The sequence below is a fragment of the Haliotis cracherodii genome, unplaced genomic scaffold (genome assembly GCF_022045235.1).
Source record: "Haliotis cracherodii isolate W230 unplaced genomic scaffold, xgHalCrac1.p SCAF_14, whole genome shotgun sequence".
Lineage (NCBI taxonomy): Eukaryota > Metazoa > Mollusca > Gastropoda > Lepetellida > Haliotidae > Haliotis > Haliotis cracherodii.
In genome coordinates, this window is record NW_027266269.1 from 26,495,436 (window position 1) to 26,519,248 (window position 23,813).

Sequence of the window (23,813 nt, forward strand, 5' to 3'; positions counted from 1 at the left end):
CAACGTGGCACTCTATACTGTTCCTCTAACACTTGTTTACTACAACATAGGAAATAACCATGTGCTCAACGCTGTTCCCTTAAGCTTTGACATTCGCTGTAAGAAACAATCCGTTGCAAAGAGGATTCCAACATTCAAAGAAAATATTCTTTGTAGAAGAGTTGGAAGCTGAAAATGTCATTATCGTACAAGTGGATCTTTATAAGAAGCATAATCGAAGTCGGATTCGTTCGGATTTTATTCTGCATCAGAATACATGTACCCCCTCCCCAAAAACCTCCCCCCCAAAAGAAACCACCAAACCAGTAAGAACCCCCCACCCCCCCCACCCCCCCCCCCACCCACACACACAAATAAAACACGCACACGAAAAACAACAACAAAGCAAACAAAACACACACACACACACACACACACACACACACACACTCAAAATAACAAAAAAATACAAACTAAAAACAACAACTAAACGTTCTTGTATTGGCTTCCGGTGTGACACGAAGTTCGTGCTCGGTGTCTCTCTGTACGTGACTAATAATATATTTGTGCTGCTATCCACACAACTAATAAGGCGGTTGTGAAGACAGTGTGGGCTGGTGTTGGCCTGGCTTGTCCACCCACGGGAGGGATGCAGGGCTCGCTGGTTGTGTCGGCTTTAGGGGTATGTTTCTCTGTAGAGGAGTAGAAACATGTGGAAGAGTAACAAAAACAATGATGTAGACAGTGAACCAAACACAGAATACGGATGGAGTGGGGTGAGATGAATGTGCTTTATCGTCGCGTTCAAAATTATTGCATTTATATAACGACGTTCATGCACCTGTATGTGTGGCTGCTTGTACCAGTTTTAAAGTGCTAACCCATTGAGACACCATGCCGCAGTTTAACATGAATGCCCCACTCAGACACAGTATACCGACACCAAGCAACATGGGATACAGACAATAAACAGGTGATACAAAATAAACAGATGAATAAACAGGTGATACAGACCGTAAACAGGTGATACCGATAACAAACAGATGAATAAACAGGTGTTACTATAATAAACAGAGGAATAAGCAGGTGATACAGACAGTAAACAAGGGATACAGAAAATAAACAGATAAATAAAAGGTGATAGTGAAAATAAACAGGTGATACAAATGTAAACATGTGATACAGAAAATACCAGACGAACAAACAGGTGATATGGACAATAAACAGGTGATGCAGAAAATAAACAGATAAATAAACAGGTAATACAGAAAATTAACAGGTGAATAAACAGGTGATACCGACAATGAACAGATGAATAAACAGGTGCTACAGATAATAAACAGATGAAAAAACAGGTGATAGTGAAAATAAACAGGTGATTGTAAAATTAACATATTAATAAACAGGTGATACGAACAGAAAACAGGTCATACCGAAAATAAACAGATGAATAAACAGGTGATACAGACAGTAAGCAGGTGATACCGATAATAAACAGATGAATAAACAGGTGATAGTGAAAATAAACAGGTGATACAGAAGTAAACATGTGATACAGAAAATACCAGATGAACAAACAGGTGATGTGGACAATAAACAGGTGATACAGAACATATACAGATGAATAAACAGGTGATACAGATAATACACAGATTAATAAACAGGTGATACTGACAGTAAACAGGTGATACAGAAAATAAACAGACGAGTAAAGAGGTGATGCAGACAGTAAACAGGTGATACCGATAACAAACAGATGAATAAACAGGTGATACTATAATAAACAGATGAATAAGCAGGTGATACAGAACATATACAGATGAATAAACTGGTGATACGGATAATGAACAGATGAATAAACAGGTGATACAGATAATAAACAGATTAATAAACAGGTGATACTGACAGTAAACAGGTGATACAGAAAATAATCAGACGAGTAAACAGGTGATACAGACCGTAAACAGGTGATACCGATAACAAACAGATGAATAAACAGGTGATACTATAATAAACAGAGAAATAAGCAGGTGATACTGACAGTAAACAAGTGATACAGAAATTAAACAGATAAATAAACAGGTGATACAGTAAATAAACAGATAAATAAACAGGTTATACGGAAAATAAACAGATGAATAAACAGATAACACTGATCGTAAACAGGTGATAAAGAAATAAACAGATGATACAGAAAATACAGATGAATAAACAGATAATATGGACAATAAACAGGTGATATAGAAAATGAATAGATGAATAAACGGATGATACGGACAAAAAAACAGGTGATAGTAACAGTAAACAGGTGATAGTGACAGTAAACAGGTGATAGTGACAGTAAACAGGTGATAGTGACAGTACAAAGATGATAAAGACAATAAACAGGTGGTTCAGACAGTAAACAGGTGATGCAGAAAATAAACAGATAAATAAACGGATGATACAGACAAATAAACAGGTGATACCGACATTAAACGGATGATACAGAAAATAATTATTTGATACCGATAATTTACAGATGTTATAACAGGTGATACTGCAAGTAAACAGATGATACGGACAATAAACAGGTTATTTAGACAGTAGACATGTGATAATAAATTATACACCTGATATAATTTAAAAAAAGATGATTCTGAAGTAAACATTACTGAAAGACAGAAAGGACTTCACAAGCTATGCCCATGTTCGAATTTTACCCAATGTGACATATATTCAGTAGGCATGCTGTGGGGACACGAGCTTAACGAAGCTTCAATAAAGCGAGCTAACTCTGGGTGGCTTAGATGGATAGAGGACCATCCAAGATGTGAATATTGGCACAGGCTGTTGTTTGATTGTTGTGGAACGCTGCACCATGATGGCGGTCTATAAATAGTCTAGTCATGACCAGATAATCCAGTGATTGACATCATGAGCATCGGTCCACGCATTAACCAAGTCAGTGAGTCTGACCACCCGGTCCCGTTAGTCGCTTCGTACGACAAGAATGGGTTGTTGAAAGCCAACGCTAGCCCATATAAAACTCGACACAAAGCTAAACAAAACCTAAGATAATATCCTTAATGAAAAGTGTATTAGCTTATTCATCCTAAACAGTATTTCCGGGGGCACGGGTGGCCCAGTCGTCTAAGAAGCCGCGATTCGCTGTGCAGAGTTGCGTCCCTTGGGCACGCCAGAAACCTATGATTGTGGGTTCGAATCCCGGTTCGCTTCGATTATGTTTCTAGGTTTGTCAGCACCATACCCGTGCTTGTGGGTTTCACCGAAGTGATAAACGTCTGAGACCTGCATCACTTGTGGCTTTCCTCCCACATTAAGCTGACACGCCGTGATATAACTGGAATACTGTTAAAAGCGGCGTTAAACCTAACTCACTCACTCATTCCGTTCAACATCACAGCTAGTACATGTATGTGAGCGGCTTAAACGGGTGTATCACCCGTGAAGACCCGGGAAGAGAATAGGTCTTCAGCAACCCATGCTTGCGTCAGAGGCGACTATGCTTGTTGTGAGAGGCGACTAATGGGATCGGATGGTCGGACTCACTGTCTTGGTTGATGCATGTCATCGTATCCCAATTGCGTAGATCGATGCTCATAATATCAATCACTCGATTGTCTGGCCCAGACTCGATCATGTACAGACCGCCGTCATATAGCTGGAATAGAAACACGTGAGAAGACGAGACTTACCAAGGGACGCCACCAGAGGTACTGTTTGGTACAGAAACACGCACTGTCTCCGCCGTAATCCCTGGCTGGTTGCTAGGCTACTTCCTACGTCCAGCTGCAGGTAGCGCTCGTGCATAGTTTCAAAGCGAGGCCACTGTGTAAGGCTGCTGTTTTCACCATTTGGATTCCTTAAATTGAAAATGACATTCCATGTGATCAGTAAAACAACCTTGATACCATTTATTCTGTGCACACATAACTCGCTATCACTGTCGTTCTCTAAGGAGGTAAGGGTTACCTCTCTTAATTAGCAGGATGCTGAAGATGCTGTAAGAATTGGTCCCCTCCACCCTATGCTGGTTTCCCCTGGAGATTCCGGGTTAGAATAGGTCCTCTCCACACTATGCTGGTCTCCCCTGGATATTCCGGGTTAGAATAGGTCCCCACCACCTTATACTGGTCTCCCCTGGATATTCCGGGTTAGAATAGGTCCCAACCACGTTATGCTGGTCTTCCCTGGAGATTCCGGGTTAGAATAGGTCCCCACCACCTTATGCTGGTCTTCCCTGGAGATTCCGGGTTAGAATAGGTCCCCACCACCTTATACTGGTCTCCCCTGGAGATTCCGGGTTAGAATAGGTCCCCACCACCTTATGGTGGTCTTCCCTGGAAATTCCGGGTTAGAATAGGTCCCCACCACCATATGGTGGTCTTCCCAGGAGATTCCGGGTTAGAATAGGTCCCCACCACCTTATGCTGGTCTTCCCTGGAGATTCCGGGTTAGAATAGGTCCCCACCACCTTATACTGGTCTCCCCTGGAGATTCCGGGTTAGAATAGGTCCCCACCACCTTATGGTGGTCTTCCCTGGAGATTCCGGGTTAGAATAGGTCCCCACCACCTTATGGTGGTCTTCCCCGGAGATTCCGGGTTAGAATAGGTCCCCACCACCTTATGGTGGTCTTCCCTGGAGATTCCGGGTTAGAATAGGTCCCCACCACCTTATGGTGGTCTTCCCCGGAGATTCCGGGTTAGAATAGGTCCCCACCACCCTATGCTGGAGATTCCAGGTTAGAATATGTCCCCACCACCTTATACTGGTCGCGTAAGAGTCGACCAAATAGATTGGTTGGTAAGGCTCGATGATGTGGGCCTAGTACCCCGATGGTCTGGGTCGGTCCTCACAATATCGATCACTGGATTGTCTTGTCCAGACTCGATTATTTACACTTCAGGCTATCGTAGTATTGCTGGAAAACTGCTCAACAACAAATAAAGAAACTTAATGTGGGAGAAAGCCCAAAGTGTTATCTCGTTGTTAAACGATGGCAGCCCCTAAATATTCGCGGTAAGACAAGAAACATACAAAACGTCCTATGTTGTCATTTTTTCCAAAATATCCCCATCCCCGATCCGTAATTGCCTTGAATGTAACTTTAATATAGCGTAGTGTTTAAACAAATAAAAAAATAATAATTTGAGATTGCTCACTTACCCGAATTTTGCGAAGTTGGTCCAATATGACATCATAACCCGACTTAACGTCTTCTCGTCGTCTGTAAACGTCAAGTTCACATTAGGGTCAAGGGCGTGACCCCAGACTAAGGGCAGCTCACCCCCGTGCTTGACCCCCATCCACTTGGGTACTGTAGCTGACTGCAGTCTATGGTTGAATGAATACAAATATGTTGGACTTGACGTAGCAAGGAAACCAGCAAACCTCGTGACGGGACACTTGAAAGCATAGTCTCCGAGGACTTCGTCAGCGATACTCACATAGTCTCGCTCAGACTCCACGCGAGACAGGACATACTCCTGATATAGACTCCTCACGGTCATGTTCGACCCACCCTGTATCTTTCCTTGAGCGTCAAGGTCAGCCATGAACTCTGCATCCGAAATGGAAAGGTTATCCTGCCATTTAAACACGGTTGGATGTCCGTAGTACAGGAACAGCGCCCCCTCATTCTCATTTACCCCCAGCAGGACGCTGGCGTTCTTCACTGCTCCTTTTTCCAAAATGGCGAGCGGTCGGTCTGGAAGGAAGCTGCCGTCCACTACAGGCCCGAACGCAACGTTGGCGCCTTGGACCAAGCCATTCTGAAGGTTAACCAGATCTCCGGCTTTTTTATTATTCAGACACTCATATATTTCCACATTTGTACGTCTTGGGCTACACTTTGCCTTTTTGGCAATGGCGTTCGCGTTTGTTTTGGCTTCTCTGTCCGTGAGAAGATCCCATGACGTTAACGGCGATCCGCTTTCAATGATGGCTGACGTGAAGAATGGCTGGGAAAGGGGAGATAATAAGTGATGGCTCACTGATCCGCCACCAGCGCTCTGTCCAAATATGGTAATCCTGCTGGAATCTCCGCCAAAGTTATGGCTGTTCTCATACACCCATTTGATAGCAAGTCTCTGGTCCATGAGGCCCATGTTCCCTGGAACAGTGTTGGCGTCAAGGTACAGAAACCCCAGAACACCAAGGCGGTAGTTGACGGTCACCACCACGACGTCGTTGACGGAGGCGAGAATCCCCCCGTCAAACATCGGTGCGTTGATGGAGCCGCTTGAGAATCCTCCGCCATAAAGCCACACCATCACGGCCTTCGGGGCACCGTGCGGGGAGGATGGGGGAGCAAAGATGTTGAGATAGAGACAGTCCTCGCTAACCAATGACGGTAATTGTTCCAGAGGGTTTCGTTTATGTGGTATGTCCTGATAACAAGAAGCCTTTTGTGTGGTTGCGTTTTTAACATCCGGGTACCACGGTTCGGCAGGAAGTGGATGTTTAAACCGTAGAGTATTAATTGGGGGTTTGGCGAATGGTATTCCGTGAAATACGTGAACTGGTTTTCCTAAAACTGTTGTTGTTTGGCCACTGATCAGTCCGTGGGTTGAGTTGACAGTCTGGGCGTGTAGCGTGGAGATACAGCACAGGAGTATCGCTGTCCAGATTCGAGCATCCATATTCCTAACTGAAATGAAACCGACACATCTCGAATAATAAATTGATGACTATTTATTTAATAATTTCGTGTGGATGATTTGGAGATTGTGAACTTTACTATTACCCAATAAATTGGTTACCTAGCCTAAAATAGCTGGCACAGCTTTAAGAAAATGTTTGTTGAAAATAAACATTGCAGTTCAGTCAGTTCCTTCATATGAGCGAAGGGGCAAAAGAAAGTATATCGATTTTTTTATGTAATTGTTGTTAAACTGTTGTTATTTTATATAGTCTTTTTTAACCATCACTCATTCCTGTAGCAGTTTGTAAAAAGTAATCCTTGGCTGGATCTTTTTGTGTAAAATTATAACGGTTCAATGAAGACTGGGGATAAGAAATTTGTAACCACTTGCCCCATGTTTGAAATGTTGTAAATCTGTGCCGAAAAAAAGCCAATTTATTTTCAAACATTAGATGTCTAAGTTACCGATCAGCAGTTGTGTTATGCGAACAGTGTGTTTATTTTTTGAAAGTTTTAAATTAAATTACATTTTACAAAATAAACCATGGGGAAGGTGTTTTAGAGTGCTGACTAAGAGCGAGTACAGTTCATTTTTGGGATAAAATATATTATCAACATATGATAAAGAGAAGTTTAGTCATTTGAAAGGTACAGTCATTTGAGAGGTATAATCATTTGAGAGGTATAGTCATTTGAGAGGTATAGTCTCTTGAGAGGTATAGTCATTTGAGAGGTATAGTCATTTGAGAGGCATAGTTTCTTTTGCTCCTCAGTTCATGATCGCTGAAATATTTCATGTTGGCAATTCTGAAACAAAGGTATCCTTATATTAAAATTTATGACTCGATAACAAATGGCGACACATGTCTGCAGGCTATGCTGTTTGAACTGGGCACCTCGACCGCAAGACAAACGCCGCTGATCACACAATCTCTCGTTTACTCGACGAAATATGGTATAATCAGTATATATTTCGATAGTGCATACATAAGGTGTTTTGTGTTTTGCCAAAACATTTCAAAAACCGTTTTTGCAATGTTTTGACAAGTGATTTGTTTCAAGCAGAAAACGGAATTGATTATCTTTTTCCAAAGCAGTCCATGCCCTGCTCCCCTCCATGAAAACCAAACATCAGCCACTTATCCAAGTTATCCAAACTTTGAATGAGTGAGTTAGGTTTTACGCAGCTTTTAGCAATATTACAGAGAATGCATGCCCTACCCCCTCAACCACCCCCACCCCAAAACTTTATGTGAAAATGCCCTTCAACATAACCTTCCTTTCGAAGCAGCAGTAGTATCAGTAGATGTTTGGTATATAGTACCCCTGTATACAGAGAAACCGTATTAGTCCGGAAACCAATTAACCTTTGAAACGTTTAAACATTTAGCAAAACCAATACACAAACCAGTGCTTCGTTAATCCGGTCCAATGGGAGAAACACCGTCCGGATGAACGAGGTTTGTCGCATGCACACATGTGCCAGGTGAAGTGAAAACACGTGGACAATCTGCCGCCTCATTGCCTCACACACTGGTCAAACCACCGGACACAGATAGGCATTACTTACCTGTAGGCACCGGGAGATGTCATATATCAACTTTCCCTTATCTCCTCAAGGTTTCGACAATGATCTTCTGACCTATTTAAAGGCCTCACCGGGACACCAGGCTGAACCGCACTGGGTCAGTAGGTCGCCAATGCCTACACTGGACGCGACTATTTACTATTATGGGATGGGACTCGGACTATCACGGTAATATGTTTTAAGTTCAAGACATATATTTTTGCTCTGACCCACTTCAGTTTCCAGATAATTCATCGTGTGACATGAACGATTTATATGTTTTTCGGACCCCCCCTCATCTCTCCTTCCCCGTACTGTCAAATTGTTGCCCCCCTCCCCAAACATCCTTTCCCATTATGTCAAATGGTTGCCCCTCATCCCTCCTTCCCAATAATATGAAATGGTTGCACCCCCACCCTCCACACACACACACACACCACCATCCTTCCCCATAATATCAAAAGGATGCCCCCCCCCCCCCCCCCCCCCCCCCGATCCCTCCTTCCCCATAATGTCAAATGGTTGCCCCACACCAACCATCCTTCCCCATAATTTCACAAGGATGCCACCCCCCTCCCCACCTCCCCACCTCCCCTTCCTTCCCTATAATGTCAACTAGCTGCCCCACACCCCTCAGACACTCCTTCCTCCTCCGCTATATTATCAAGTAGTTGCCCTACTGAGATTGACTTATTGCTGCCTCTCTCCCATGTGTTACAGTCTATGTCGGTCACGGTGTCCAGACTGTAGACGTTACATAAACAGCGGTGTATCTGTGTCGGCGGCGTCCGATAACTGTTGATATCCTACACACGTTCAAAGTGCACTAAGCATCTTGACAAACACTTGGGTAGCACCAGCTTGACGTCTCTATCTACTCCAACTACGTCTACTACTACCTCGACTACATGTACCTCCGTGGTCTAATGGTACCATCTTTTAACGTCTTTTGGTATGACGTCTCCGGGTTTGTATACTGATCCGGTGACCGGGGTAATAATATAGCGGTTTGAGCATGCATCTGTGTGGTCTGGCGCATTATTAACAAACAAACAAACAAACAAACAAACAAACAAACAAATATACTACTCAACGTTTGTTAGCGATAATCAGATATGTCATTATGTTTACTTGACATATTGTAAGAATAATTCGTTTGTGTATCACGGAAAGATAAAAATCTCTCTATCTAAAGTGGAGTAGTGTATATATTCACTATGCATTTGTACGCAAGCAACTCAAAATAAAATGGGTTATGGTGATTTCCAAAAGTAGTTTGTGTATTTGACGCAAATACACAGTTTATCCGGAGCTCTGGAGAGTGAGTGAGGATGGTTTTACGCCGCTTTTAGCAATATCCCAGCAATATCACGGCGGGGGACACCAGAAATGGGCTTCTCACATTGTACCCATGTCGGGAATCGAACCCGGGTCTTCGGCGTGACGAGCGAACGCTTTAACCACTAGGCTACCCGACCGCCACGTAGCTCTGGAGAAGTTACACACTCACTCACACACAGAGACAAAACAAAGTGCAACACGAATAAGTGTAGAAACAAGTGCAACACTCACTCACTCACTCACTCACTCACTCACTCACTCACCCAAACCCACCCACCCACTCACTCACTCACTCCCCCACCCACTCACTCACTCACTCACTCACTCACTCACTCACTCACCCAACACACATCCTTCCAACTGTGGTTGTTCTTTAACTTGTATTGAATTGTGTCAAATACTGACACTGCTTGTCGGAGGTAGAGCGTTATCAAATAACAATGCTGAGAATACCTTCAGTTATTCCGGTAACAAGCACTATTTTGTCTGCATGTGGGTTTGAATATCCCGTGACAGGTGCTTTGTGAAAACAGTGTTATGATGTCTGGCCTGTAAGTTTTGAAAATCATATTTTTACCCAAAAGAAAATAAAGACCAACCGATTCTTTCATATTGCTGTAGTTGATCTGTCACGTCATGGCGGGTTAATAACATGACATGAACGCATCGAGTGTTCTGTATATTATTTGAGTAGTATATATGAAAAACGGACTGGCTTAAATCAGTTAATGCTGAAAAAATATGAGTGAGTGAGTGAGTTGGGTTTAACGCCGCTTTTAACAGTATTCCAGTTATATCACGTCGTGTCAGCTTAATGTGGGAGGAAAGCTCAAAGTGATGCAGGTCTCAGACGTTTACCACTTCGGTGAAACCCACGAGCACGGGTATGGTGCTGACAAACCTAGAAACATAATCGGGGCGAATCGGGATTCGAACCCATAACCACAGGTTGCTGGCGTGCCCAAGGGACGCAACTCTGCACAGCGAATCGCGGCTCCTTTGACGACTTGGCCACCCGTGACTCCGAAAGAACATGAATAAATGTGTTGCAACATTGATGACAGCTGTATATCAGTATCTACAACTGTGGTCAGTGAGTTGGGCCATATTCTGGTATTAGGCAGCGGGAACAATGAAGGGTTCGAACCGCATCCTTGGCGTGACACACGACCACTTTAACCACTGGACTACCCTTACGCCCCAACCTCTATCCACACATTACAGGAAATTATCTCAAACAGCTCATAGAAAATGTTTAAAATCTATAATTGTACAGCTCACTAAATGTCCGTGAAGGTTCGTTTACAAAAACATATTGATATAAACTGACTTTCAAAAGACAATTGGATTTGACAACAAAATTACAAACATTATCGAAAGATTGACAGGGTGAAAAAAGTCGCCGAAACATTGCAAAGGTACGGTCCTAAACATAACTATCTCACATTACCATCAAACAACCATTTTTTGTGTGTTTCATTTTAACCATATATCGGCGTGTACTCTCTTTTGCCCGGCAGTTTAATAAAAAATGTAATTGGTTTCTCACCTGAAGAATAAATGCGTTTTTCTGTAAAGGGGATCAGAGGTAGAGGGGTGACTGTGTCCACGAGCTCTGACGACTGTCTGTTACGCTGTGTCACCCTGGTGTGTTTCAGGACTTTCCCGTTACAGATAACGATTTGGCACAGATACATGTGTCGGCCAGTGCTTTAGGGGGTGGGATGTTGATGGATTGAGTGTGAGAAATATGGAGTGAGTGAGTATGGTTTCTCGCCGCTTTTAGCAATATTCCAGCAATACTACGGCGAGGGACACCGGAAAATTGGCTTCACACAATGTACCCATGTGGGAATTGGACCCGGGTCTTCGTCGTGACGCTTTAACCGCTAGGCTACCTCAAAGCCCGGAGGAATACGAAGAGTGGGTGGGAGTAGAGAGAGGTGGGTGGTGGGGACATGGAGAGAGGTAGTGGGTAGAGAAAGGTGGGTGGTAGTGGGTTGAGCGGGCGGAAAGGGTCGAGAAGTGTGTGGAAGTGTACCGAGAGAGTTGGAGGTGGATAGCATATCGGAGGGATAGAGAGAGGGTATGAGGAGAGAGAATGGGGGGTAGACAGGGTAGGGTGGGAGAGAGAGAGAGAGAGAGAGAGAGAGAGAGAGAGAGAGAGAGAGAGAGAGAGAGAGAGAGAGAGAGGGTGAGTGAGGAGAGAGAGGGTGGAGGGTGAGTGAGGAAAGAGAGGGTGGAGGGTGTAGAGAGGGTGGGGTGGGAGGGGGAGAGAGAGAGCGAGAGAGAGAGAGGCAGAGGGTGAGTGAGGAGAGAGAGGGTAGAGGGTGTAGAGAGGGTGGGAGTTGAGAGAAAGAGTGGGAAGATAGAGTTGAGGACCATGTGAGGATGTGTCAGGAATGCCGGAGATGATGCGGGTTTTGACAAACGCCACACGCCGTCGGAGTAGGGGGCACTTAATCACCCAATTCACCGAGACTGACCACCCGATCGTTACATCGCCTCTCGCAAGCACATGTTGCTGGATGGAAACCTATACTAACCTGGAATTCAGGCTTTCCTCCGCCCTGACACAACTCATTTATTTGTTCAAAACGTTAAACGCCACTCACTCACTCTGTCCTGAAATCGTGAATCCCCATGGGGTCAAATCATCGTGAATACATGTGATAAATATTCGTTTAGGACGGAAAGAAAACAAGATTACAACCGAGTTCAATGATTAAGTGTTTGAAGGCAAGTTTCGTTATCAATGGAAGGTCACTTGAAGGGGGATTTGGTTAACCTTCGTTATCGTCGCCCCAGAGGAGCCAAGGCAACAGACCTGTCCACAAAACAAATAGTGGGAAGATAAGCATTCTGATTAAGGATGAGGAGTAGGTCGGGAGGGAATGCTGGATTGCGACAGACTGCAGGTCACGTGTCGCGAGTCGCCAGTGACACTCACGTGATTCTGGGTGACGGAGGTCACCTTCGTGTTGACTCATTCAGTGTGAGGCAGAGTGTTGTATGTGATTAATCTCAGTATAGTGTAATACTAGATAAAAGTAAAAGAAAGTGTGCGTAGACACTGGTACTTGCATGGTTGCCCTATAAAACGTCCATGCTTACCAGTACAAAAATATATATAACATGTCCCATTTTAATTCTGGAGACCCATTTGTCCAGAAACTCTCCGTGCTTTGGCTAGCCTCGTTCAAGGGTCTTTACAAAAGTCAACATGTTGTTTTCATGGACATATACCAAGGAAGAAAAAAAATGTTTTAAAAAAGTAAAAATTTAAACTCCTCTGTAAATGTGCTCATGCTTATTAGTATAAAATGTATATGCTTGCACTTATAAAAGTGTAAAAGTTAACTTGTACTCAAATATACATGTTTGCCACGATAAAAGTGTGCATGTTTATCAATGCTTATGTGTGCATATTTACTTGCATTTAAATATACATGTTTGCCACCACAAAAGTGCCCATGTTTACTTGTACTTAAATATACATGTTTGTCCCTGTAAATGTGCGTATGTTTACTTTTACTTAAATATATATGTTTGCCATTATAAAAGTGCGCATACTTACTAGTACTTAAATATACATGTTTGTCACCATAAAAGTGCGCATGCTTACTAGTATTTAAATATACATGTTTGTCCCTCTCAGTGATATACCATGACTGTCGAAACAATGCAGACACAAATAATATTTATTATCCAAAACTGGCCTCCAACAGCGGATATTGTTTGGGTGAGATCAAACCACGTTAGGCTATATATATATCCTAGGAGTGATTATACTATAGATGTTGATTTTCCTCTGGTGTATTTTATTTAGCAATTTGATATTTTAATTTATTGTGGGTTTCAAACAGAACCACAGCCACGCACCTGTCTGGACACAACACTGGGACCGTAAGCTCTGGTATGAAATTGAATCACTTTTGCGACGTCATCAGGACAATGACATCACAATCAAATGACGTCACTTATTCCTATTCCACTGAAGTTGGTCAGTTGTATTTTGTACACTTAAGACACTGGTTACGAGGGCTGGACAAAATGTTCTAAACCTAACAAACATAACCAACACTTGTGAAAGTGTTTTTAATTTTATTTTTCAACATACTCTCCCTGATTTTCAATACGCTTTTCATATCGATAGTGCAGCTCAGGAAGAAGTTTTATGAAGCCACCTTGATAAACTCATTCACGGCAGCTTTGAGGTCATCGTTGTCGTTACAGCGCTTTCAACGAAGCTGTTCTTTTAGTCTGGGGAACAGGTGGAAATCACTTGCAATTGGTGCCAGGTCTGGCGAGTATAGAGGGTGAGGAAGCTCTTCGAACCCACGTTGTCGCACAGCAGCCTCTGCAAGTCGAGAGGCCTGAGAAGAGGCGTTGTCATAAAGTAGTAGAACTCCAGCAGTCAGTATTCCTTGCCGCTTTTCTTTGATAGAATCGCTCAGGCGATGAAGCATTTCAGCATAGTAGGCCCCGGTAGTCGTCTTTTGACTTACTAAGTAATCAACAAGGATCACACCCTTTGCATCCCAGAATAGTGTGGCCATAACTTTCCATACTGATCTTGAAGACTTGAATTTCTTTGGTGCCGGGAGGTGAATGGCACCATTGATTGACGTTTTGGCTCGGGATCATAGTGGTAGACCCATGTTTCATCCCCCGTTACTAATCGCTTTTTGAATGTGGCGAAATCCTCTTCAATTAGCTCTAAATTTGCTCTGCCAATGTCAGTTCCTCTTTCCTTAACATCAGAATTTAGAAACTTTTATTTATCTGTAAATCTTTATGAATAATAGTTTCAATGGATCCTGTGACCTGTGTCTTCCTCAAGTTCAGCAATGGAAATATGTCAAGCTGACAGTATAAGTTTTTCTATCTCCTTGATTGAATCTTCATTGATGGAAGTTGAAGTTCTCCCAGCCTTAAACACAGCTGCCCAACGTTTAACAGTGGAATAGTTAGGGCACCTACCCCTATACCCTTACGACATGCGGTCATTAATTTCTTGGGGAGCACTTTTATCTAAAGTCAAACACTTGATCACTGCTCGGTACTCGTTCTTTTCAATTTCTGTGTCCATTTGGACCCCTATCACGTTCAACTGGCTGTTACTGATATACAAACGGCCTCAACAGACCAAATACACCTGCAATAAACTCATCAAACAATGTACTACATTGACTAGTTCACTATATTATGGCCCATGGTTGAAAATCAGTCAGGCTTAGAACTTTTTGACCAGCCTTCGTATTACTGATTTTGGGAGATAAATAGATTTTCATCCTCGAGTGTTTTGATATCAAGTATATATTAACACTCACTGATACAAATATTAAACTCATCGGCAAGCCTCAGAGTTGTCTTATTGTTAGTGTTACCAGTCAGCTCGTTATTACATACAGACAATCACGTCACCTTCAAAGTAGACCCGTGAAGATTCCGGGTTAGAATAGGTCTTCAGCAACCCATGCTTGCCGTAAAAGGCGACTATGCTTGTCGTAAAAGACGACTAACGGGATCGGGTGGTCAGGCTCGCTGACTTGGTTGATGCATGTCATCGATCCCAATTGCGTGGATCGATGCTCATGATATTAATTACTGGATTGTCTGGTTCAGACTCGATTATTTTCAGACCGCCGCTGGAATACTGCTGAGTGCGGCGTTAAACAACAAACCAACCAACCAACCTTCAAAGTACATTATTTGCTTCTATCCTGTTAATCTCACTAACTTCGTCATTACATTGTTATCTTGATACATTAATCCTTCTTTGTGTAAACATATAATCATGTACATACAATGTGTTTTAACTCTATACGCTAACTCAGAATTCACGTGATGAGTGAGTGATTGAGTGAGGTTTAACGCCGCTTTTAACAGTATTCCAGTTATATCGCGGCGTGTCTGCTTAATGTGGGAGGAAAGCTCGAAGTGATGCAGGTCTTAGACGTTTACCACTTCGGTGAAACCCACGAGCACGGGTATGGTGCTGATAAACCTAGAAACATAATCGGGGCGAACCGGGATTGGAAACGACAATCACAGGTTTCTGGCGTGCCCAAGGGACGCAACTGTGCACAGCGAATCGCGGCGCCTTAGACCACTGGGCCACCCGTGCCCCTTATTCACGTGATGAAGGGACAAGAAGTAGGTCTGGAACGTCCTTACAAAGGATAAAAGAACTTGTTATCCACAAAAAAGTGTTATGTATTATTTTTATCGACTTTGTGTTGATATATTTCAGATAAAGAAATACGAGGGATATTTTTTGTTTCGTGTCTCCGGGATCTCAGTCACTTCGCGAGAAAATAACAATTTAATTAATCGCTGTAATATCCGCACAGGGATGACAAATGCAATTCCCACGTTTTCCATCGTTTACTAGATAAAACCATCATACACACATATGACACACGTGCCGGAAATGACGACACCACGTGACTCATCCTAATATGGAAGCTGATTACTCCCGTCACCTAAATAAAACAAAATCAATATATATGTAACATTATGTGGGCGGGGCATAGGTATTCGGACTCAACGCTTGAGGTTCGGGTTTGCGACCGTGTTTGTTTCAGACATACACAACATGATGTGTTCTGTTTAGTAAATGTTTAGATACGGATCAATATACAAACCAAATGTGTTTTTATTGTCCGGAAACCTGTGACCCTATGATAATGATTATTAGGGCTGTTATTATTATGACATTGAAGATCTTGAACAATTGAACCTCGATAGTAAGAAAACAACTACCTCCTGGACCGTGTAATTTGAGGGACATCCATACGTAATTACACAGTGCACAGATATTACTAAGCTCTCATGATCTGAAGGGGGGCCGACCATTTGATGGATGAAGTCAAATTGGATTAACGACGTGTTCAAAATTCTTCCACTTTTAGAGTGCTTACGTGCGTGCGTGTCTACTTGTTCTAGTCCGGACTAATGTCGGTTTTATAGTTCTAGCCCACTGAAATACAATGCTGCAGTTTAACATGGAGTGAGTGAGTGAGTTGGGTTTAACGCCGCTTTTAACAGTATTCCAGTTATATCGCGGCCTGTCAGCTTAATGTGGGAGGAAAGCCCGAAGTGATGCAGGTCTAAGACGTTTACCACTTCGGTGAAACCCACGAGCACGGGTATGGTGCTAACAAACCTAGAAACATAATCGGGGCGGACCGGGATTCGAACCCACAATCATAGGTTTCTTGCGTGCTCAAGGGACGCAACTCTGCACAGCGAATCGCGGCGCCTTAGACGACTGGGCCACCCGTGCCCCCAGTTTAACAAGGAAGGTAATAAGGTGACAACAAGGCTCATTTAATGATATTCTTTGCAGTGGCGTGTGTGCGTGCGTGTACATAATAGTTTTGTTTTTCTAGACACCCAGCGTCTGCATTTAACAGTTTATGTTTATGTAACAATGGAGAGCTTATTTATTTCCAAATTTATCAAATGGTCGGTCCCTAGTCCGAATTTTATTTATCAGTATGATACCGTCCATATAAACGGGGTTACAGTATATAGTGATTGTTCCACATTTAAATGAAAGTTCAAAGAGAACAACACATACCAAGTCTCATGGATTTAGCACTACCTCACGACGTCTCACTCAGGACTAGACTATACACACTCTCTCAAATACAACCATGAACGGAATGTGAAGTTATATATCACAATATGTCGAGGTGATATTATATATATATATATCTCCCTGCCGGAGATTCACGGAAAATCCCGAAGTTGCTCCGAATGAGGGATTCGATTAGCCATGTCCCACGTGTTGATTCAGCTAGATCTCATGCATCAACATCCAGTTGGATGTCGCAACAAAACACGAACTAGCAACAAGAACATACACTGTCTTAGATGGAGTCGAATTTCTTGGTGTCAGGTCTCATCTCCAGTATAAAGACCGTGGAAATGACTGTCGCGAAGAGAAACACTACAAACAACAGCCTATCCAACACAAAGGCAACGTCTCGCCACTCTCGGAAAATCTCGTCCTCCTTCAACTCCTCGAGATGCTTTTTATGGATAAGGTTCATGAGTTGTCTCACGACAGAACTATAATTATTTGACGACACACATTCCATAACGGTTGGCACAGGACGTTCGCTAGAGTGACCTCCCCTTGCTTCCATAGGTGGCGTTTCTACCTGCTCTATAGAATCTGGTTTCGGTGCGTCGAGTTTGACGAACTCCTGGTCTTCCATGGCGACGCGACACTTCTTGGAGGTTTTCTTGTCCTTGTTGGCTTGACGACGCCTCCTGGTTTGTTGACCTGGCTTCTTGATGCAGAGCACGGGGGAGAGGAAGCTGAAGCTGACGATTTTCAGCCAGTGGGGCACGTGCTTTGGCTGTCCTCGCTGGTGGTGGATGCCGAGGACAAGGACAGAGGACAGGACCGACAGACAACTGGTTGCTAGGACAACCATCAGATAGATACCTGGAATGATAAATGTGAACGTCTTGTTTTACTTACAAATATTATATTTTGTATCACGAAGATATTTCCATACAGGATAATGGGCAAAAGAAAGTATGCACTTGAAAACTGGATTTGACCCCAAAAATACAAACGTTATCAAAACGTTACTAAGGTAAAACAGTCCTAGAGACGTATGTTCCTCAACACAACTTTGATAGCCGTACTAAAAACATCATCATCGATGAACCATTTGTTTCATTTTAAGCCTCCATCAACCAAAAATGTGTACTTTATTTTGCCCGGCAGTGTACTATTCGTAAATATACGATACAACCTAATAGTATTATGGGATGAATAATTTATTAAGTTTAACTTTACAGGGTTATTGTTTCATAACGAACGTTTGAATTATATACATATGTGTTTTTCATTAGATAAGTTAAAAGCGGAAACGAAATTTTGTTTTGAAAAACAATTATAAGGAAAAGTTTTTCGGGCATCGGCGCGTCACTTTAAGTCAATCTTTCTCAGCAGTCATTATTATTGCGAATACAGGGTTATGTTTTATACGTCCCGAGTGCTATGAAGCAGACTCCGTCATCTATGAAATGAACACAAAGTACACTGATATTGTATTAAATAACCAAGTACATTCGTCAGAGGGAGTGAGTGGGTGAGTTTGGTTTTACGCCGCTTTAAGCAATATTCCAGCAATATCACGGCGGGGTACACCAGAAAAGGGCTTCACACATTGTACCCATGTCGGGAATCGAACCCGGGTCTTCGTCGTGACGAGCGAACGCTTTAACCACCCGACCGCCCCTTCTTTCGTCAGAGGGATCAAATGAGTAGGTAAACAAATAACAGTGAGTGAGTGAGTGAGTGGGTGAGTGGGTGGGTGATTGAGTGATTGAGTGAGTGAGTGAGTATGGTTTACGCCGCCTTTTGCAGCATTTTCAAGCAATATCACAGCGGGGGACACCAGAAATTTGCTCCACACATTGAACCCATGTCGGGAATGGAATCCGGGCCTTTGGCCTGACGAGTGAAGGCTTTAACCACTAGGCTACCCGACCGCCCTAACAAATAAGAGAAGAAAGTTATTGTGACAACATGATGGGCAGGAAACAGACAACCAATATATCAATTAAACCGGATTAAATATCAGGTGGGGTGGAGTAAAGAAACTATTGCCTCATAAATTCATAATGGGCCGAAGGGATGAAATAGCCAAGATCTCTGCTGATAGCTCCACCTCTCTCAATACCCTAATAAGAGCCAACGGCAGAAACTCCACCAAGCCCCCAACACACGAGGGTGCAGTTTACAAAAATGACTGTGACTGTGGACAATCCTATAAAGGCGAAAATACCCGCCCCATCAACTCCAGAATGAAAGAGAACAAACAGCCATCTCGAACGAATGACAATTGTTGTTACTGTTAACACTTCATATTATATTAATTCTGTACCATGTACATTATTCAGTCTTGCTTAACAAAGGTATAAGGATCTATGTCGTAACGTCGCTATTACAGTATAATAAATAAGTATCCATATCTTTCTGTCTAGTTTGTCATCCGTCAACTACTAAGAAATGCCTAAAACACGTTCCATTTTAATTCTGGAAACCCATTTGTCCAGAAACTCTCCATTCTGTGGTCAGTCAGTGTCAAAAGTATTTACAAAATTCAACAAGCTGTTTCCATGTTTAAATATTTTAATAACGCCACAAATTAGCTGAATTAAATTAAAATGAGTTGAATTATGTATCATGACGCTTGTAGACACATCTTTATGTATTTGAAAAAAAGGAGTTTGTAGCAAAGGAAAACATTCTTGTCCAGGGTCGACTTATTCTAAATTTTAAGTTTTCGAAACATTTTTTTCATATTTTCTTTCTTAGTATGTAGCCAAAAAAACAGCATGTTGACTTTTGTAAAAAAAAATGACCGAGACTGGCCACAGCAAATGAAATTCCAGACGTGTTCGATCTGACTTACTAATGACTGATATCGACTCCGAGGTCTGCGGCATCTTGTCCGCCACCATGAGCATGAAGACGGTGATGGTGAGGAGGACCGAGAGCCCCAGGGTGATCTTCTCCCCGCTTTCCGGGGGCAGCAGGAAGCCCGCCAGGCACAGGAACGACAGGATGATGCAAGGGATGATGATGTTCATGAAGTAGTACTTGATGCGCCTGCGCAGATGGATGTAAAACGTCACATCCGGGAAGGGTTCATCGCAACAATTGTACACCACGACGTTGCGCTGGACCTTGACTCCTATCAGCTCCCATTCGCCGTTATCGACGAAGTTGGAGAGGTCCATTGTGTGGGATCGGTTCCACACGTCAACCTGAAACAGAGCGTTTTATTGTTTCAGTGAGTGAGTGAGTTGGGTTTAACGCCGCTTTTAACAGTATTCCAGTCATATCGCGGCGTGTCAGCTTAATGTGGGAGGAAAGCCCGAAGTGATGCAGGTCTCAGACGATTACCACTCCGGTGAAACCCACAAGCACGGGTATGGTGCTGACAAACCTAGAAACATAATCGGGGCGAACCGGGATTCGAACCCACTATCACAGGTTTCTGGCGTGCCAAGGGACAGCAACTCTGCACAGCGAATCGCGGCGCCTTAGACGACTGGGCAACCCGTGCCCCCGTTTTATTGTTTCACGTAACAGTTAGGGACAGTCTTTTTGATATTGACGAAAACATATATTGTCCCAGAAAATGTCTGAAATATATAATAATGCTTTAGGCTTGGAAATGAATATGTCACACAGTTTTATTAAAAAAAGATACCTGGTTTTGCAGCTGTAGCTGAACAAATATCTCTCTACAAGACAATACAAAATTCCAGACGCCCTCCGGAATCTCATAAAACATATCCTAGCTCTCTGAGGCTAGGTATGTGAAATGGAGTTTAACGCCGCGTTCCAAGATTATTGCACTTATATAGTGACGTGTGTGTCTGTGTGTGTGTGTGTGTGTGTGTGTGTGCGTGAGCGCGCGAGCACAAACTTCGTGTCACACTGGAAGCCAATACGGGAACGTTTAGTTGTTGTTAGCTTCTATTTTTTTGTTATTTTGTGTGTGTGTGTGTGTGAGGGGGGGGGGGGGGGGGGGTGTGCGTGTGTGGGGGTGCTTTTACTTGTCCGGCCGATTTTATAGTGCTAGCCCACCGATATGCCATCTTAACATGAATGCCCCACTCAGACACAGCTCTCCCGGCAGACGTTCTACCAGCAGACCACGGAGACGGTCCTTTAGCGTGAAGAGAGGACTACTATTGGTTGGAGTGGAGGGGGTTGGGTGGAGGAGACACAGGCTGCACAGGCACGTGTAGAGTCTATCGGCAAGAGTGTAGAGTTGGTCCACTGTTCGCGCCGTGCTTAAATAGTGCTAAAAGCCGCATTTGGACTCACTCACTCACTCACGTCAGGATACGTCTTACCTGGAACCCGTTATACGCCCACGATCCAAGCTTCAGTTTACACAGCTGGTCGTCGAAGGGGAAGAATGTGATGTCGATCTTGCACGAGCTGCGGAACCTTACGACAGGGCCCCAGAACACCCGGCTGTCGTTATACACCATAGCGAGGCTCGGCATGTACCCGGATGTGTAGTCGTCCACGCTGAAACACGAGTTAGTTAGCATAAGAAACTTCCTAAAATACTTCAGCTAATGATCTCAAAATCATAACAACCTTTACGCCCAGGAACGAATAAATCATTTTCTTCCGTCGCCGATGACGTATTATGTTTTGTCCGCGGTTGTCACTTTAGTTACACTCCCTGGACGTCACCGACTCGTCTTCATCCCGTCAACACACAGGTATTTTACGAACGTTTCGTTCGGTTAAATGTGTTTAGATCACCTCAACATTCGAGCTGAGAACTTCAGTATCCTATTGATCCGAATCGAAATAGCAAGAGTGTATGTCGCGAAATCTGTAGCGTAAAACTAAAGGAAATTGACTGTTGGTCTAGTTTGTAGACAGAAGTCGAAAGACATCTTCCCAAGGCAACAGAGTTAACTGACTATAAAAGTCCAGTTTCCACCCTTGCCGAACTAGGCTGGAATTCCTGGGCTCAATCGTAGCGCCACCAGTGGTTGTTACGAGTTAAGTCCTTTCTAGGCCTCTCCTATGGACCAATCAGATTCCACCTCTCGTATCACTTGCATTTGCTTCAAATACAATGGCGGCGCCCAGTCAAGACGATCTGATCGATAATCAAGATCTACATATGGTTTTGTGAGAAAACGGGTCTTACATCGCGAGCTGCATCAAATCACGTGAGCACCTTGATGACAAACTTGAAAAGATTTGGAAATATCTGTTGACAACGAGTTGGCGGTGCACATGCTGTGCAAATCCTGCAATCGACCGAAATCTGCATGACAGTTTAAGAACCGGATTGCGCGATTTTGATTGGACTATGCATAGACTCGTAAGTCCAGCCAAAATCTCACTCCATAATACCAGCCTAGCAAGGGTGGAAACTGGACTTTTATAGTGAGTTAACTCTCTTGCCTCGGGAAGATGTCGAAAGAAAGTCCACAAATCATTCGTTGTGTCGGTACAGACACCACAAACACCACGTGGATTACGTGTATTCACATTCTACATGTGGCCCCGCCCCTTTGCATGGATCAAACGGTAAACGTTCTCCCTGTCATACAGGTGGCACCCTACGTGACTGAAACATGGGTCACACTATGCATGGTTTATACACGTGATTCACACCCTGCATGTGACCCCGCTCTTTACATGTGAGTCACACCATAGATGCCTTATACACGTGATTCACACCCTGCATGCTACCCCGCTCTTTACATGTAAGTCACACCATATATGTCTGAAACATGTGTCACAACGTAAATCGCTTGTACATCTGATGACATCCAACATGCCTTATACATGTGAGTCACACCATAGATGCCTTATACATGTGAGTCACACCCTACATAACGCATATGTGTGAGTGACACCCTACATGCCTTATATATGTGAGTGACACCATAGATGCCTTATACATGTGAGTCACACCCTACATAACGCATATGTGTGAGTGACACCCTACATGCCTTATATATGTGAGTGACACCATAGATGCCTTATACATGTGAGATACGTGTGAGTGACACCCTACATGCCTTATATATGTGAGTGACACCATAGATGCCTTATACATGTGAGTCACACCCTACATAACGTATACGTGTGAGTCACACCCTACATGCCTTATATATGTGAGTGACACCATAGATGCCTTATACATGTGAGTCACACCCTACATAACGTATACGTGTGCGTGACACCCTACGTGCCGTATACATGTGAGTCACACCCTACATAACGTATACATGTGAGTCACATTCCAAAAGAGGTAACTCGCCTCTTCTCCAGTCCGCTGTCGAAACCATACATCGGTATGTGGTCTCAGGTACGTGTAAACCGTCCTCCAAGGGGAGTTAATTATAACTCACCTGTTGTCTCCAAGGGGAGGTAACCGACCACTTCTCCAGTCCGATGTTCAAACCATATATCGGTATGTGGCCTCAGGTACGTGTAAACCGTCTTCCAAGGGGAGTTAACTCACCTGTTGTCTCCAAGGGGAGGTAACCGACCACTTCTCCAGTCCGATGTTCAAACTTTATATCGGTATGTGGTCTCAGGTACGTGTAAACCGTCCTCCAAGGGGAGTTAACTCACCTGTTGTCTCCAAGGGGAGGTAACCTACCACTTCTCCAGCACGATGTCTTTTGTACATGTTATGGCCCTCCAAGAAGAGATAACTCGTCACTTTTCCAAGACGATGCCGTT

At 43.5% G+C, this 23,813-nt stretch overlaps 2 protein-coding genes across 2 annotated transcripts in view; both read right to left on the minus strand.

Moving 5' to 3' along the window:
• Window positions 1–344: 344 nt before the first annotated feature.
• On the minus strand, window positions 345–11,167 carry LOC139460657 (cholinesterase-like). The gene is made up of 4 exons (XM_071242128.1): window positions 11,085–11,167; window positions 5,151–6,633; window positions 3,678–3,844; window positions 345–671 (listed from the first exon to the last, which is right to left on the minus strand). The coding sequence occupies exons 2-4, from the start codon at window positions 6,623–6,625 to the stop codon at window positions 532–534; spliced, it is 1,782 nt and encodes a 593-aa protein (XP_071098229.1). The 5' UTR covers window positions 6,626–6,633; window positions 11,085–11,167; the 3' UTR covers window positions 345–531.
• A 6,203-nt stretch (window positions 11,168–17,370) lies between these two features.
• The window catches only part of LOC139460658 (neuronal acetylcholine receptor subunit alpha-10-like), a 100,003-nt gene continuing 93,560 nt past the window's right edge, over window positions 17,371–23,813 (minus strand). Inside the window, exons 5-7 of the mRNA XM_071242129.1 lie at window positions 21,440–21,620; window positions 19,984–20,338; window positions 17,371–17,999 (exon numbers count right to left, since the gene is read on the minus strand). Coding sequence (XP_071098230.1) covers window positions 17,416–17,999; window positions 19,984–20,338; window positions 21,440–21,620 — 1,120 coding nt within the window. The 3' untranslated portion in view covers window positions 17,371–17,415. The remainder of the gene's footprint in view (window positions 18,000–19,983; window positions 20,339–21,439; window positions 21,621–23,813) is intronic.

Excerpts from the sequence above, each read along its gene's own strand:
- LOC139460657 (XM_071242128.1), bottom strand. The coding sequence starts at position 6,625 with ATGGATGCTCGAATCTGGACAGCGATACTCCTGTGCTGTATCTCCACG. Across the intron at positions 3,845-5,150 it reads ACCAACTTCGCAAAATTCGG|GAATCCAAATGGTGAAAACA; the intron begins GTAAGTGAGCAA and ends TTTCAATTTAAG. Across the intron at positions 672-3,677 it reads ACCTCTGGTGGCGTCCCTTG|AGAAACATACCCCTAAAGCC; the intron begins GTAAGTCTCGTC and ends ACTCCTCTACAG.